The sequence below is a fragment of the Diplotaxodon limnothrissa genome, linkage group LG5 (genome assembly GCF_057381915.1).
Source record: "Diplotaxodon limnothrissa isolate DT_005_m linkage group LG5, D_limnothrissa_male_GT1.1, whole genome shotgun sequence".
In the NCBI taxonomy this organism is placed as follows: Eukaryota; Metazoa; Chordata; class Actinopteri; order Cichliformes; family Cichlidae; genus Diplotaxodon; species Diplotaxodon limnothrissa.
In genome coordinates this window covers 22,456,027-22,474,025 of record NC_140600.1, presented here as the reverse complement: position 1 = coordinate 22,474,025, position 17,999 = coordinate 22,456,027, and the positions used below count along the sequence as shown (strand labels likewise).

The window sequence follows — 17,999 nt, the reverse complement described above, 5'->3', positions numbered from 1 at the left end:
ATCAATCACTGGGAATAAGAATCCAGTAGTGTGTTTTGGAAAATATTACTATGAGCACCTAATCATGCCTGAGGTTTGCTGGTGGCAGAAAATTCAAATTGTTTCTTTTACTAGCATTAGTGTATAATTTGTTTTGCTGATGTACATACTATGAAATCATGTTCTCCTATCTGATTTCTTTACTTCATGGCTAAATCCTGCTTTCTTCTTTTTGTTTTTCAGAAGAAAGAATGGTTATGCTTGAACTGCCAGACACAGCGGGCCCTGTCAGGAAGCTTGGGAGATATTCCAGCTCCTGTTCCACAGCCAATGGCATCCCCCCGGTCACCTGTTCCAGCCAATCAACAACCACCTCAACAGAAAGGGCCCAATCAACTATCAGGGCCCAGGACCACAGGTCCTCAACAACAACAGAAACCAGCGGGTCCCCAAGTAAGTGGCCCTCTCTCTAATGTGAAACAGGCTGGGCCTACCTCTGAAACCAAAGGTTCTGCCCAACTTAAGAGTTCAACCCAGCCACCTTCCCAAGTTAAGGGTCCAACACAACCCACGGCTCAGAGTAAGGGACCTGGTCAGGTTAAGGGTCCTACTCAGTCACACGCTCAAAGTAAGGTCCCTGCTCAGCCAGCTAACCAGACAAAGGGCCCGAGCCAGGCCAAAGGGCTGACTCAGACAAAGGTATCTGCTCAGCCCTCTGCTCAGACTAAGGGCCCTTCTGGTCCCAAGACTTCATCTACCCCTGGTAAAGCTGCACCCAGCAATGCCAAGGCTTCTTCCACCCCTTCAAAAACCATACCTACTCAGTCTAAACCCACAGGTAACAACCAGGCCCGCAAACATCTGCAAAGCCAGGAGAAGACTAAAGTTGCATCTAAATCTCTAAAAGAAGACGTCAAAGCCTCGCCAAAGAAGGCATTGTCAGAGACTGTCACTTCTCCAAAAGACACGAAGATACCTGAAGATGCGCAGAAGTCAAGACACCATGAAGTGAGCTACCTGCAACTTCTTCGCCTTCACCTGTTCCACTTGAGTCACCATTTTTTTTATTTATTTTGCTCCATTAAGAGTTGTTCTTTTTTTTTTTTTTTTACATTTTTTAATTATTGTGCTTATCAAGCTCTTTATGATTTTATGTTCGTATTATAATTTTCATAACTTCATCTGTTCCACCACTCTGTCATCATTATCTCTTTAATCCTGAGCAAAGTTTAAGGTGTAAATAATTACATCTTTACCTAAAGGTGCTATATCATAACATCTTTTGCATAAAATAGAGTAGTGCTGTCACGAAAAGGTAGTTGTCAGCATCAGTTTTATTTAGGAATTATTATGATATCAAGACCAGTGACATCATTAAGAAGGCACGGAGGAGGGTGACGTCAACTTTAAGGTCACCTCGTGTGGAGAAAATAAATGTGAGAAACTACATTTGAGAGAGGCAAAGAACAGATAGAGATACAGAAATTCCTTCACTTGGTAGTGAGATGATTTCCTTTTAATGGACTTTTTTCATCATCATGATGTCCTTAACATCACCATCTATGTCATTTTCATCCTCATCCTTATGATCGTCATCATTGGTCTCAGGAGCCATTTCTTACATTCAGATCATGCCTTCGTTCTGCAGCCATGTTTTGTCCACTTTTATTTTATTTGCAGGTTTTCTTGAACTTTTTTTGTGTTTGTTTAATGTGACACGTGATGATATTTTAAGCATTCTAAGCATGTTCGTTATTCTTCAGCGGTTGGAAGAATGCAATGGAGAATGCATCAAAGATGGCAATGAAGCATGTAATCAAATGACATTTGTCCGTAATTGTTTGTATGTTCAACTGTCTGTTATAGTCATGCTGTGTCAGTGTATTTATCCATCTGTGTGTACATAATGCTGAAAGGCAAACTCAACCCAAATCAAGACGAGACAGTCAACAGCCATAATAAACTATGAAATAATTCATTACTAATGACACTAATTATTTTGTTTTCTTTTTTCTTTTCTATAAGACAGAAACATTTTGCAGTTAAGTTGGTCTTTTTTTCCAAGTACAAGTACAAATGCATAAATATTTCTAAATGGCAACTTTTGCAAATTTGCCTAATTTCTAAAACCAAAAAGAAATAAAGTGTAAATATTTGGGTTGATTTTAACCTAAAATGTTAATATATCTGGTTGTTTGATTGAAGAAACAGTTCACACATAAAAAAGACAAATTTATGTTTCCTCTGGCCTATAGTGCTGACTTTCCATCTAAACTTAGTGCGAGCTGCCCACTTTTTTTCACCATATAGTTTGGTGAATATCAAGGAGCTAACTGCCACTTACCAAGTGGTGCTCAAAACTCAACCCTAATAAAGTCTGTTTCTCAACATCATGACCTGGTTACTCTAAATAAATAGTGAATCCAGCACTAATCACTTTCAAGAAGTTTTTTTCTTTCTACCCCACTGCATCCACCACCTGCATCACATTTACCTGTGCTGTGAGGCTTGTAGTTGTGACAGTGTGGCAGCATGTATAGTTTCTTTTTATTTGCATGTGTAGTTCAATAAAAAGAATGTAGTTCCTAGAATGAACTACTCCCACCAAGGTCGGTGGTCTTTTTTTAGTTGTGCAGTCATACATTCTAGAAAGAGACATAGCTCCTGGATTTTCAAATTAACCTTTTTTGCCTGCCACCCAAAAAAAAACATGTATCAAGACAACTTTTTTTTGGTGCTTTGTGCGCCACGAAGTAAGAATTGTTATTTTGGGGTGAACTGTCTCTTTACGGATATGTTATTTCCAAGTTAATTATTCTCTAATATATTACTATTAGAGACTATTTCATCTTTATTAGGTGTAGTGAATTAATTTTACTCCTAAGCATTTCAAAAATGCTCATAGAAATGTCACTGATGAGCTGGATGAAATAGTTGGATACAAGATGTGCACTGAAGCTTGTAATATACTTTTTCATTAATTAATTACAGGAAAAAAGTATGTCTTTTTTGCTTCTGACCTCTTCTCTTCTTCCTCTCTTTTCTTAGGATTCCAACAAATCAAGTTCTCAGAGTTTAAGTGACACTGGATACTCTTCAGATGGCATCTCCAGTTCTCATGGGGAAATTACTGGTCAGATTCGGGAAGAAGGAATCAAGCTCAGTGAAAGAGGTGCCTCCATCCCCTCAGAAATCACCAAGCTGGAGAGCTCCATGAAACCTCTGTTGGAGTCAAAGAGTACTTCAGATCAGAAGCACAGGCCACATTCACTGTCGGTAGGACAGGACATCAGTCCCGATGACGATGCAGCAAGAGATGAATCAGAAGATGACCTCAGTTGTAAGCTTCGGCATGATTACGTGGAGGACAGCAGTGAAAGTGGTCTCTCACCATTGCCAGTAAGACAGAAGAAGTCACATAAAGATTTAACAGATGAAGAATACATGAGGAGGCAAATTATGGAGATGAGTGCTGATGAAGAAGATTTAGAAGATTATGGAAATCAGAAAGTAAAAAAGTCACATAAAACAAGTGGAGACTTAAACAAAGAGAGGCGACGACTCTCTCATCATTCTAATAGTTTTGAGGATGACGCCAAGGTTTCAGAAGGGGCTTATAAGGCAAATGAAGAAGAAGACGTTGTGATCGCTGGAGGCCTTCGCCGCTTTAAAACCATTGAGCTAAATAACACCAACAGCTACAATCGAGACATGGAGCTCAGTACTGAGCATGACCTAAGAGAACCAGAGCTAGAGATGGAAAGTCTGACTGGGTCTCCAGAGGAGCGGTCTAAAGGAGAGTATTCATCAACTCTGCCTGCCACCACCCCCAGCTACACCTCTGGAACATCCCCCACATCTGTGTCATCCATGGAGGATGACAGTGACAGCAGCCCTAGCCGTAGGGCACGACTAGAGGAGGCTAAGCAGCAGAGAAAGGCTCGCCATCGTTCCCATGGGCCCCTGCTGCCAACCATTGAGGACTCATCTGAGGAGGATGAGCTTAGAGAGGAGGAAGAACTACTTAGAGAACAGGAGCAAATGAGAGATTTAGAGCAACAGAGGATCAGAAGTACTGCCCGAAAAACAAAAAGGGATAAAGAAGAGCTACGAGCCCAAAGACGCAGAGAAAGGTCCAAAACTCCTCCAAGTAATCTCTCTCCTATCGAGGATGCATCACCAACAGAGGAGCTGAGGCAGGCTGCTGAGATGGAGGAACTTCACAGATCGTCATGTTCGGAGTACTCACCTTCTATGGACTCTGAGGCAGAAGGCTTTGAGATAATTGGTGGAAAGCTTTACAAATCAGGAAATGAGTATAACCTTCCAACCTTTACTTCTCTCTACTCTCCAACAGAAAAGACAGCAGTTTTACCATCTGATAAAACACTGAAAAGTGCAGAGGAAGTGTACGAGGAGATGATGAAGAAAGCACAGCTCATGCAGAGGCAGGGGCAAGCTGTTAATCAGCGGAAAAGTACCTCTCAGTCTGATGATAAGCATCATCTTGAAGCTGGAACTGCACTCACCCCTGGCTCAAGCCCAACACAGGTTACTGCACCTATGTCCTTCTCTACAACAGGCAGTGATCCAAGAATTCCAGGTATTCATGCAGCACAGCATCTATCAAAAGAAACACAAAACAGGATGATGACACAGAGTGCCAAAATTGAAGGTGTTGTTGGAGTTGCCACAACAAAAGCTGTGAGTCATACTGTGACAAATCGCCAAACAGGTGGCCCGGTACCTGCTGGCACCAAGGTAGGCTCCCAGAGGCCAACACAGGCACCATCTGACCCTGGAACATCCTCCCTGACCTCCAGAGTCTTTTCCCTTTTCAAAGGGCCTAGCCCCCCAGTCTCTCCCACTGCTTCTCCAGTACAAAGTCCAACTCATGCCCCATCTGTGCGATCCACTAGTAGTGGCGGCAGGCAACTGCCATCTGTGCCTGGTGGTCCTACATCAGCTGCAGCATCCCATGGGGCTCAGGCACCTCAAAGAGCAGTTTCGCCACGTCTCATACGACAGCAGTCCTCCCAAGATTCACCGGTGATGGTGATAACTCTCGGTTCAGAAACAACTAGTCCTGCCAAGCCACTTACTGTAAATTCTTCCACTTCGCCTTTGTCATCACCAACACAAGCAAGTTGTAAAACACTTTACAGCTCGCATCCCTCTTCGACAAGTTCGCCAACATCACCTCAAAAACACCCATCTCAACAGTCCCTGAAACATTCTTCTCAGATGGCTCAGAATGTTGAAAAAGTTAATGTTGGTATAAGTGCTGGATCTGTGGAGATATCGCTAGGTAAAATTTCAAATATTCAAGGCACTTCAAAGGTTGTAGGTCAGGGTGAAACACTTCTTGGAACTAATATTGTGGATTTGAGGGCCCCAATGAGGCCAGCTCCAATTATAATGACAGACCAGGGAATGGACCTAACATCCCTTGCCTCTGACACGAGACGATACTCTTTAGGAGCAGAGCAGCCGGCTGGTAGACACACAGCAGTGCAACCTCTTATCATGAACCTAAATGCACAAGAGCAACCACACGTATCTGTATCAACGCCAACCACAGTGAGTGTCACAGTCGCAGGTTCAACATTCATATCCCAACCAAAGCAGCCTGTCGTGTATGGAGATCCATTACAAAACCGTGTGGATCTTGGGCAAGGTGTTGGATCAGCTGTCTGTTTAACCCAAAGTAAGCCACCAATCACAGACCCATCTATTCCCAAAATTGATGCCTGTCTGGAGAATCTGGGTATACAACAGCAACAACTGCAGTTACAGCAGCAGAAGCTGCTTCAGCAGCAACAGCTTCTGGAACAACAGCTCCAGCAGCACCAGCAGCAATCCTCTTTTGCTCGTTATAATTTGGCTAATCAAGTCCAGCCACTGCTGATAAAAAAAGACCTTGTAGTGAACCAGACAAGCAGTGCCCAGCCTGGAGTGACTGCTAGTGCCATACCTAGAGTCTCCCCACTGGCTCCACCATCAGTTTCTGGGGCTCCTGCTTCTAATATTCCCCACGAATTGTATGGTGGAGTTGCCTTAGAACTAAAAAATAAGCCAACAGTAATGAACCTGTCCACAGGTAAGCCCCATGTGATGATGGTGCACCTTGATGAGAGTAATCCATCACAAAGTGGCACAGTGACTCAACTGATAAAGCGAGAGGAACCTCCTCCCCCTCCTCAGGTCTTGGATCTTACTGGACAGATCAAACCAGAAAACCAGGTGGCTTGTTGTGATGTTGTTTACAAATTGCCCTTTGGTGGTTCCTGTTCAGGGTCACTCACTCAGAAGTCTACCACAGTATCCTCAGATAAAAACACGACCACTGAAAGCTCTCAAGCAGCCCATCCTCCCCAGTCACCTCACTACAGCATTAGCCAACAACAACAACACCAGCCTCAAGTTACACAAGGAATGACAGACGAACATAAAGCATACCAAACACCCATAGTCCCCTCAGGAAGAATACAGCCATCCATGTCGGATACTAATCTGCCTTCCATGACTGATGCTAGCCACTACCAGAATAATCTCCAGGGTGGTATGGCAGTAGATCTTAGCAGTATAAATCAGGTTTATGAAGGTGGATACCTTGGCATGGGAGCACAGTATGGTTCCTACACAGACTTGCGTCACCAAGGAGATCTCGGAGGCCCTTCGTTACCCCTTCGCCGATATGGCTCCATGTCAAATATCAGTTCAGACTATGCCTACAGTTCACGTGACCTAACAGTATCACAGGACTCCAATTTGGCTCAGTATAGTGCGACCACTGCCAGGGAGATCAGTCGCATGTGTGCAGCTCTTAACACAGTGGATCAGTATGGGAACCGGTATGGAACTAATGCAGAATTACCATATGGGGCAGGAAGGGGTGGACCTTTAGCAAAGTTAAATCTCCAGCAAAGCTTAGCATCAATAAGAGCAAATTTACTCTATGGACCAGATGGAAGACCAACAGCAAATGGCCAAACCCTAACAAATCTAATAAATGCTAGACAAGCTAGTATACGCGCCTTGTACCCTGCTGCTTTGAGGGGAGGTGATGGAATGATATATTCTACCATAAATGCTCCCATTGCCTCTACCTTGCCAATTACTACACAGCCTGCCTCTGTCCTGCGCCCCATGCCGAGAGGAATTTACAGATCGTACCCTACAGGTGTAACTGCTGTACCATTGGCTAGTCTTACAAGGTTGCCTCAGTTGACTCCCAGGATGCCTCTGTCCACGCAGGGAGCATATTCATACCCTCCTCCAAACCAATATCAAACGTCTGCCACACCATCAGGAGGTATGCCCGTGGTAAGCAGCTCCCACCAAGAAACTCCAATGTACCTTGGAAAGCCTTTAACAACAGTTGCTCCACAAACAGTTACAACAATTGCACCATCACAAACTGCAGTACAAAGTGTTGTTGCCACTGGGATGTACACAACAGCTGATCATCAAATAGACCACTCTAAGCTCTCATCGCAAGCTCAAAGCCAGCCTCCAACTGTCCAGCCAGTGCAGGCACAGCAGTTGCCTGCTCAAACTGAGCCTTTATCCCTCACTCAAACCCAAACTCAAGCACAACCTGTCAGTCAGCCTCAACAGTTAGTTTTGCCGCAAAGTCACTCGCAAGCACCACCACATGGTTCTGCACAAGCACCAAGCTCCAAACTTTCTCCACCCACAGATGCTCAGAAAGGTAAGGAAGATGAGAGACTGAGTCAGCAACAAGAGCACATGCTGCAGTTAGAACGAGAACGGGTTGAACTAGAGAAATTACGACAGTTACGTCTGCAAGAGGAGCTTGAAAGAGATCGTATGGAGCTTCAGCGTCACAGAGAAAAAGAACAGCTCCTGGTTCAGCGTGAGATCCAAGAGTTGCAGACGATCAAACAGCAAGTCCTACAGCAGCAGCAAGCTGAGCGCGAAACGCAGCTCATTATGCAAAGGGAACAACTAGCTCAACAGAGAATGCAGCTTGAGCAAATCCAGTCATTACAGCAGCAGCTCCAGCAGCAGTTGGAGGAGCAGAAAAGGCAAAAGACAGCAGCAGTGGAGGCAGCAGCGGCAGCTGTGGCGGCTGAAGCTGCTGCTGCATCTGCTGCAGCTGCAGCAGCAGCAACATCTGCCCAAGGTGCTATACAAGGTGTTGTTGTTGGAGGAGGTCCCCCTCAAGGGTTTATTATTTGTGACCAAAGTGGTAGAGTTATTCAGCAAGATGGACAGAGTGTTCAGTTTTGGCAAGATGGACAGCTGGTCCAAGCCGTGGTGGCAGCTCGACCTATTCATAGTTCAGCCTCTGAAATGTCTTTAAAAAGCAGTGACAAACAGGTTGACTCTAAGATTATGAAAAAGCAGAATTCCATGCCTCGGCTGAGGGATGGCTCAGAGGAGGACTCTGTGAAAAGGATTACAGACAGCTGTGTGCAAACAGATGACGAAGATGGAGAGGAAAGATTCATGAACAGGCGCAGGAGAACTCGGCGAATTGCAGACTGCAGTGTACAGACTGATGAGGAGGACCAGGCAGAATGGGACCAGCAGCCCGTAAGGCGCAGGCGATCACGTGCATCCAAGCACTCTGAATCTAGCGGTGAGGCTAAATCTGAAGGATCATCCAAAGTGGTTTCTGCAAGCATAGCTATTCAGACCACAAATGATTCATCATGCCAAACAGAACCTGACCAACTAGGCAGGGTTTCGCCTGCAATCCACATTACAGTGGCAGAAACCTCAAAGGTTGACCTGTTACATTACATTGCGGCTCCTGAAAGAACGCACAAAGGAGAGAGTCTGGCCTGCCAGACAGAACCAGAGTCTCATTCCCAGGGAGTGGTCGCCCCTCAGCTAAGTGTGCCCACAACTATCAGCCCCTACTCAACAAGTCTGCATATAGTAGGAGCAAACACATCTGACCCAATCTCCCCTAGACTCCAAGGAGTTGTTAAGTTTGAGAGGAGGAAACCAGACCCCTTGGAAATCGGCTATCAGCAGCAACAGAATGAGTCTCATTCTCGCCAGCCCCCCAAATCTCCCCAAGTGCTATACTCCCCTGTATCTCCGCTGTCTCCTCATCGCATGCTAGAGACAACATTTGCCTCACAGGAGAAGCTTAACAAGGCCCACGTAACGCCCCAGCAAAAGGCCTTCACCGCCGAGTCACCCCAACGCCACCAGACTCTACCAAGACCCATAAAAAGTGTGCAGCGTTCGATGTCGGATCCAAAGCCTCTCAGTCCTACATCAGAGGACCCTGTCAAGACCAGGTTCTCCCCATATCACCAACAAGCTGTGTCCAACAGTCAGGTACAAAATCATAACCTTTTGTTTAAACAGAGTTTATCATGCATGTAACATATCAGTGTTTATACACAACAAAGAACTAGTAGAATTCTAAAAATTTAAATGCCTGTTTGAAGAGTATAATCACAAGACAAATCTGACTTTAGAAACTAGTTAAACTAATGTGTGGTTATTAGTGTTACACATTCAAGACTAATTTATTCTATAGTTACTAGAGCCTATTAGCACAGATACAATCAAATAAAAGGAGCACCTTTTGGGGGCTATTTGAAGTCACATAGTGCTTTTCTACACTATAAAACTAAAACTTCATTACGTGAATTAAAAAATACACACACACACACACACACACACACACACACACACACACACACACACACACACACACACACAGTTTACGCCAACATATGCTGTCAAAGCTGCTTCAGTGCACCTTGGAGTTCATTTTCCAAGGTTGAGATTTTATGGTAAGGATGAACACAATTCTTCCAGAATATTTTCCCTTCATTTGGTGTTTAAAAAAGGGAGGTGGAGAGCGATGTACAACAAACTGGTCGAAAATCAACTCAATTTAGATTTGAAGACTTTTAAAGCCATAGAATATCATCCACATCATTTTCATACTGGTCAAACCTGTCCCATCAGGACAGAAATGCTCCATCAAAGGATAAAGGTGATTATAACAGTTCTTATATTAATTTGCATAACAGAGCCAGTATATCCCCTGACTGCAAGGTCAAAGGTTCAGGCTTTTCCTTTAATATGTATCCAGGATGTCTCGGATGCTTTGTGTGGACATGAACATGGATAATCACACAGGATCTGGCATTGACAGAGTACCAGAATGATCTCATAAGAGCAGATGGCAAAATCAGAAAAGCTTTTCTGCTACGTCTCCTCCCCTATCTTCTCCATTTATACATTTTTAGTCCGTTTGTCTCTCTCTCTATTTGCCACGTTTTCTATTTTTGGTAAACCCTAAAGTTTTGCCACAGGGAGACACAATGTGAAGTAATCCCACCGCTGCCTTGCTCGCTCCCTAATTGTTAGCAGCTGGTCAAAATAAATTAATATCGCTCTGCACTTAGACCAAGTCTTTTTCATATACATACCTCTAATCTTTAGTGTTAACATTTAAAACTCGATTCTCTTGTGGATACTAAAAAAAACCCTCCATCATGGATCAACGAAGCACAAATGTTTTGTAAGTAAAAGACTAGCATAGATATCTTTTTAAACTGTGTTTTATTTGTTATGTTTCACTGTTCTTACTTGCATGAGGCGCATAAATATTTATGTCTTGTAAAAGAAGTCCAGCCACAGCAACTATCAAAGCAGTAAAGGGAAAATTAGCATTTTTCTGAAACTACATTTGGAGTGAAATCAGAAGACATTTGCTTCATTTTATTCTTCATTTTATTCTCCTTGAAAAGTATGTCTAACCATCATCTGCTTATCTTTACATATACTAAACTGCTAAAACACAGAATTTGTTCAACATTATATTTCATCAAAAATTTTGTCATTGACCTTTATGGGCCTTAAATTTAGAAAAATTGCTGTTATTTTAAGATAATAGCTTTGTAGACTAATGCTTAGTTCATTACAGTAACAGTGGTTTTAATATTACTGTTTTAATAAACAACATGGTTACATTTGAACATTTTTATGTAGTGTGATATAGCGTGGTGCTCTGTGTTGACTTTTAGTTCTAAACATTTTATTAAAATTATTAACCTGGCATAACATGAAACATTTCAATTACAATTTCTGGCTTCAGTGGAACGTTTTAATAAAATTAAACCATATTAATTAAAATACTGATGAATTTCAGGCTCTCATAGTACATAGCTCAATTAACGTCAGGGAGTCTGACAAAACACAGGGCTTAATAGTTCTTTGCTTCGGTGTAGAGATGAAGATGTGTGCAGCTTCTCTATGAGTACTAAGTGTACAGTAATGAGTTTAATTTACATAAACACATTCTGTTTATAGCTCCGTGTTTGCTGATGTGTATCTGCCCCTCCTAGCAGATGGCCTCCCTGCAGCAGCAGCAGAACTCTCTGATGAGGAAAATAAAGAGGACTCTCCCCAGCCCCCCTCCAGAGGAGACTCCACTTCCCATTGTTACTCCAGCACAAATGTACAGCTCTCCTGGCATGCACCAGAGGGTCCTTCCAAGACCCGCCCAGGGTGTCACCAAGGCTGGCCTTCTGAGCGAACTAAAAGCTGTGGAACAAGAGTCGTCAAAGCTTCGTAAGCAGCAGGCTGAACTGGAGGAAGAAGAAAAAGAGATTGATGCCAAGCTACGCTATTTGGAGCTAGGCATTACACAACGAAAGGAGACTATGGTGAAAGAGAGAGAGAGGAGAGAATTGGCCTACCTGCGATGTATGGGTGATGCCCGAGACTACATGTCAGACAGCGAGCTCAATAACCTTAGGATGGCAGCTGCAACTGGAACCTTTGACGCTAATGGTTTGCTGACAAGGCCCAGCACTGCCCCACTGAGTCAGTTTACGAATGATCTCACTGCAACTTCCCAGTATCCCTCAACTTCATCTTATATGTCTTATCCATACCCTCAAACATCTACACAGCAACCAGGCTCCACTTACCAACAGATAGGTTTCCAGCCTCCTCAGTACCCTTCATCCTCTGCACCCCAGCCTGGAACATTCCAGCCACATCCCCCACCAGGCCCTGGATATCAGAACCAGGGAACTTATTCCTCACGCATGTATGGCCAGTCCTCTTATCAGACAGACATTGGCATGCAACAGCATGGTCACCAGGGCTTCCATTCACCTGCTCAACCTATGCCAGGACAGAGCCTTCCTTATCCCACTCACAGTTCCTACCAGCCTGGCCTCTCCTATCAGCCCCAGGCTGAGATTCTCACAGTCCATCAAAGACCAAGGCAAACATCTTTGGCTGACCTTGAACAAAAGCTTCCCACCAATTATGAGGTCATCAGCAACCCTGCAGTATCTGTGGCTACATCAGCTCCAGATAGCAGCTATGGTTCAGCTTATGGCAATGCATATGGACAATACCGCCCACCTGAGCCAGGCCTGACTCATTCTGTGGAGAGCCCCACATCTGCTTATGCTACAGATGGTCTCTACACTTCTAACTTAGAGCAGAGTATTCCTAGGAACTATGTCATGATCGATGACATCAGCGAGCTGACAAAAGACAGTGGGCAACCCACAGATGCTCTGGGTCATCCAGTCGGAGGGCGGTATCGTAGTGAGAATGGCCCCGCTCGAGGAAGTGCATATGGCAGGCCAGATGATGAGCCCGTGGACGCTTATGGCAAACCTATAAGTTCCACAGGTTACCAGACCACAGTGGACAGTCGCACTGGCACCACAGTGAGTGGAGGCTCTTCCTATTACTATGATGATTATAAACACTCATCACGCAGCAGCTCTAGCAGCCACAAATTAACTTCCAAGAATCTTGCCCCTGCCGTAGTCTCCTCTAAACGTAGTAAACACAGGAAGCAGGGAATGGAGCAGAAAATTTCAAAATTCTCCCCTATTGAAGAAGCACGGGATGTGGAGTCTGACCTTGCCTCTTACACAATGACAACATCAACGGGGGGTTCCTGTACAGTGGTGTCCAGATCCAAGAAGCTTCAGGATGATGCCACCTACGGGATGAAGAAAAGTGCATACGACCAGCAGAAATATTATGGCACCAGTCGTGAAGGTCTTGAGGAAGAGGACCGCATGTATAGCTCTGGTAGGTCCAGGTCTACAGGATATGGTATGGACAAGATTTCTTCCAGAGATGCCACAGGGCACCGGAGTAAATCGTATGAAAGAGATGCTATGGAGCGATCTCAAAGAAGCAGCCGCAGTGGAAGGCCTCCTATGCGCCAGAATTCAGAAGAGGAGAGCCCGCTCAGTCCGGTTGGAAAGCCTGTCGGCATGGGAAGAAGCTCTGGCATATCAGAAGCCCATGACGTGCGAAACCAGTACGGCTCCAGCCATTCACTTCCAGATGTACAGGACCATCATAAGAAGGACCTGCCCAGGAGTCATGTCTATAAACCAGATGACCCTTATCTTGTAGATGACATGCATTGTGCTGTTTCTGACAGTGAAGGTAACTGGTGCTGAATTATTTGTGCTGTAGTTTGTTCCTCTGTGCTGAAAAGACTGCATGCCAAGTTTGGAGAACATCACCATTTTTATTTTGATTTATTTATTTTTTTTCCTTTGACAAACAATGCCAAAAATGTTTTATATTCATGTTTTGCATGCATAGTTTTTATGTATAAGGTGGGCCGTGAATGCTGCTTCTTTTTTTCCTTTTGTTTTTTTTTAAACATCTGCATGGCTCTGGAATATGGAGCATGGCTTTACAGATATTTTGCATGTCATCAGTCTGCATGCTACTCCACCCGCCAAAGCAATACCACTGACATTGACTGATCATGTCTGTATTGATTTTTGAAAAGCCTATCATTTGGGTCAAGAGGAGACTGACTGGTTTGAGAAACCACGGGAGGCTCGTTCTGATCGCTCAAGACATCATGGAGGCGGGAGTCACTCGTCCACAGGCAGACGTAGTAAACATACTTACCATGATTACGACGAGCCTCCAGAGGAATACGGTCCACAGGATGAGTACAACCAACGCCACTCATCCTCCACACCACGGGACCACCGTCACCACAGCAGCACCCCTGGCAGACACAGCTCTTCCCGCCACTCCACAGAAGACTCCAGGTCCTCTCGGTCTTCCAGGACACACCCCAAAGACCCATCTGGCCGTTCTGATGGCCGGAGTTCCTCATCTTTACAAAGAAGGAGCGGTGCAGACTCACGTTCTGCCCAGGGAAGCCCTCGGAACTCAGGAGACTTCTCTCGTGACTCCGGTCATCACCATGGCACTGCAGGAAGGAGTCAGAGGGGACAAGGAGATCGCTCAACGTCCCGGAGACAGGATCCCACTGCAACAGGGCCTAAACCACAGCAACAGCAGACCTCTCAGGGCCATTCTGGACAGCAGCGGTCAGGTGGGCAGGACCAGTCGGGGAGGCATCCAGGCTCTGAGCCACTTGATGGTACCCAACATGCTCAGCAGCAGCACCATCAGCAGAATGCACAGCAGCAGCAGCAACAACAGCAACAACAGCAGCAGCAGCAGCAGCAACCGCTGCAGCAAGGCCAGATACAAAGCAGTCAGCCTATACCAACAAGTGCAGGGGCTGGACCAGCACAGCAGCAGCCAAAAGCTGGCCAAGCTCCAGCACAGGGACGACAGCCTGGAGTAGGGTCGGCAGCAGGGCAACCACCTGCAGCGGTAAGTAGAGCTACACCTGGCCTTGCTTTCCCCATATACAACAACATACATGTTTTTATGGCGACATATTTTAAGTAGTTGTGTTTTCTAAATAATCCACAGAAGCCTTTTATGATGATATAATAATTATAAGCAGTGAATTGCACTGGTGTGTCCTATTCAGCTTTCAAAAACGGTTCCAAATGCCACTATGGATAAAGCTGTTGTTTGATGCTGTTGCTGAAATGCAAGTGTGAGAACAACGTGACTCACTCAGAAATCCACTCAGTAGTTTCAGTTTCCCCGTACTCAGTATTTGTCTTGATTTTTGTTCAGGCAAAAATGGATACCACGCCTGCAGCAGCTGCCACAGGAATGAAACCTACAGCAGGAATCCCAATAGCACCTCAGCCTACCAAAATAGCCACGCCACCTCTAACAGGCATTGGTACGTCATAGTATCACTGTCAAGATGCCATAACCACCGCCACAGGCAAAAATATGGCACACAGTACATGATGATTTAGATTTTTTGTTGTTGTTGTTTGTAGGCTCCAAGGCTGCCCCCGTTGGGATCGGTAGCAAACCGGGAGGTTTAGGCAGCGCTACAGCAGGCCAGGCACCTGCTGAAGGGGAAAATGTTCTCACCAAAATACTGCAAGGAGGAGCTGCAGAGCAAGCAGGAAAACTGGGAGATGGTACTCTCATTAATACTTTGATTTATTGAAATAGAGTTTTCCTTTAGGTTTAGTTTTGCTATGATATGGTAAAACAGAGAAATTTATTACAGCTAAAACTAAGCTCTTGGATTTTCTTGTTTTTTCATATTTGCCTTCTTCTCTTTTGTCATTCTTGCAGCTTTGTCCGGCCTTGGGAAGAAGTTCACTTCATTCTGGTGAACTGTAGAGAGGAGGGTAATGAAACTGTAGTTCTTAATAAGAGACTTGTTGAAATTATAAAAATGTATACATTTTTGTTGTTTTTCAAGCTGTTATGTTAGAAGCACGGATTGCGTTAGAGAAATGATGACGGGCTGACATCTGTCAACAGAAATGATGGAACACTTCCAAATTTTGAATAGTTACTGCTTAGAAAAGGGAAATATGTGTGGTTATTATTTAACATGTTCATTTTCTTTCTACTGTGCTGCTTTTTTCCAGGGTTTGCAGAGTGGAAATAAGTTGGATTGGTAGCTTTGTACTGGAAAAACCTATGAAACTGCTTTAATACATTTCACTTTTTAGAGGACAGGGAGGAATGCTGAATGCATCAGTGAGTATCTCTACTTTTAGGACAAGTTTGAAAGAGATTTAAAGGGTTTAACGCTCCAATGTATTTATTAATTGTCTGCTTGAAAAAAGGCTGAATAAGAAAATACTTACACATACACTGGCCTCATTGTCTGAATTTTGTTATGTTTAATGTGAGCGTCAACATTTTAACAGTGTACATTTGAAAGGGAATCGTAACAGGTCGACTTTGATTTTTATTTTTTTATTTTTTTGGGACAAAGCACCACTAAGCAGTCGAAAACCACGTCATAATAGTAACTTATTGAAAGATTTGATAATTTTGTATGTAGTAAATGCAGCAGATGTTATGCTATTGATCATTGGTGGTATTTTTTATGCATTTAGGTTTGTGTTTTGGTTTTCTTGGGGTACACCAACACTCCAAGCTGTGAAAACATAAAATGCTGTCTCACTTTGATTAATGGATTAAGTGTTCTATCAGGGTATATTTACATAGATTAGCATAGTCCATGTCTGCATAATGAGAAGACTCAAGTGAAGTGATGACTCATTAAATGTCTTGATTGTATATTTGAACTGATTCGCGGTACCTCTCCTTTACCCCGAATTGCTAAACAGAGGTGGAATCAAAGGATGCCTTGTCAGCACTCAATTCCCCAGACATGGGCGCATGACTGAAGTGGATTAAATAAGGGCGATCGCTTCGTCAGCACAGTGTTACAAGTCCTGAGCAGAGGGCTGAAAGTAAGTGGAGGCTTATACAGAACTATGGTCCCAGAATGATGATTGCGAAGACATCTGAGGCCTCATTAGACCAACGGCAAGTCACTTTCACATGCTGCACATCTGTGTTCTTGTGTGTGAATGTATGCCTGTGTTGCTGGTTTAATTAACTTTTCTTTGCATGTGCATTTTTTTTTTTACAGTTTTGTTACTGTCCACTTGAAGTTTGTGTAGCAGAGATGATAGGCAGAAACCAAGAGCAAGTGAGGTCTGCACTAGAATAGTTTACCTCCTAACTAAACACACCTCCGATAATCTGGGCCAAGCACACTGGGCTATAATTAGCCAGCGAAAGCTAACTGTGGCGTGGCTTTAGTTGCACACACGCAAAGACACACAGAGACAAGAGCACATGTAGGGACACAGATTCATGACTCATTGTAATTCATTACATGGTAGAATGAACAAATTCTGCTCAATGGAGCAGAATTGCAAAAGTGCAAATAAAGCAGATTTCAAAGCTCGCTTTTTTTTCTCTTTTGCCTGTGTTAAAACTCACGCAGGGACAAAGTTGAAGTTTATTTGAGTGAAGATCTATCATTTAGCTTTGATTCTGTCTGCTGTCGAGTTTGGATTGATGTCAGCAACCGTGTTGGTCATCTCTGTTGGTTGCCACTCTGAGGAGTCAGAGGGGAAATGTAGAGATAAACCAGACCCAGTGGCTCAGTGAATTACTGCCAGGACCAGCAGGGCTGTGATAGGCTGGAGTGTCATGTGAAGGAGGATGTGGTGGGCAGGCTGCGTCGTGACATGAACAGAAGAAAGAAAGCTTTAATCTCTGTCACTATGTGATTGCTTTTTACAAAAATATGGGTTTTTTTAACGTCATTTTTGGTATTTTTCTTTTAACTGTATTGTTTTAATTTAACTAGCATCTGTTGTGCATTAAGGTTTCATTTATTTCTGCCAACATTAACATTTCCATTGTCTCTATTTCAGGTGGATAATGGGGATGAGGCAAACTGGAAAGAGCAAGTCATGCCTCCCATCCTTTTTTAAAAAAAGAAAAAGTCCTCCTGGGATCTGTGTGACAGTAAAAGCCCCACTAACTGAGGCAGGTGGATATCATAGGGGAAAGTCAGCATGCTCATCCTTGCGTGTCCCTCCTTTGAAGCAGCTCAATGAAGAAAGCCTCACAGCGCCCTCTACAGGGGTTTTAATCTGACACCACTCATGTCTTTCAAGGATACTTGATTCTACTTTGATGCCTTCAGAGTATTTTCATGCAAAACATGGTGGAAAATCAATAAAAAGAAGTCAGATTTCATAGGTTTTACCTTGTACCAAAGAGACCAATCTTAGCCCTAAAAGGCACCACATACCTGGAGCAGAACCTGCATATCACGACAATGATGACCAACCTGATGA

General features: G+C 44.0%; 1 protein-coding gene across 2 annotated transcripts in view; it reads left to right on the top strand.

Moving 5' to 3' along the window:
* bsnb (bassoon (presynaptic cytomatrix protein) b) overlaps positions 1-15,494 on the top strand; it is a 74,692-nt gene extending 59,198 nt beyond the window's left edge. Inside the window, exons 4-10 of one of the 2 annotated variants that reach the window (XM_085353284.1) lie at positions 223-987; positions 3,028-9,300; positions 11,331-13,413; positions 13,769-14,616; positions 14,932-15,043; positions 15,147-15,293; positions 15,454-15,494. In XM_085353284.1, the coding sequence (XP_085209410.1) occupies positions 223-987; positions 3,028-9,300; positions 11,331-13,413; positions 13,769-14,616; positions 14,932-15,043; positions 15,147-15,293; positions 15,454-15,494 (10,269 nt within the window). Of the gene's footprint in view, positions 1-222; positions 988-3,027; positions 9,301-11,327; positions 13,414-13,768; positions 14,617-14,931; positions 15,044-15,146; positions 15,294-15,453 lie in introns of both variants that reach the window. The other variant, XM_085353283.1, reaches the window with a different exon arrangement.
* The last annotated feature ends 2,505 nt before the right edge of the window (positions 15,495-17,999 follow it).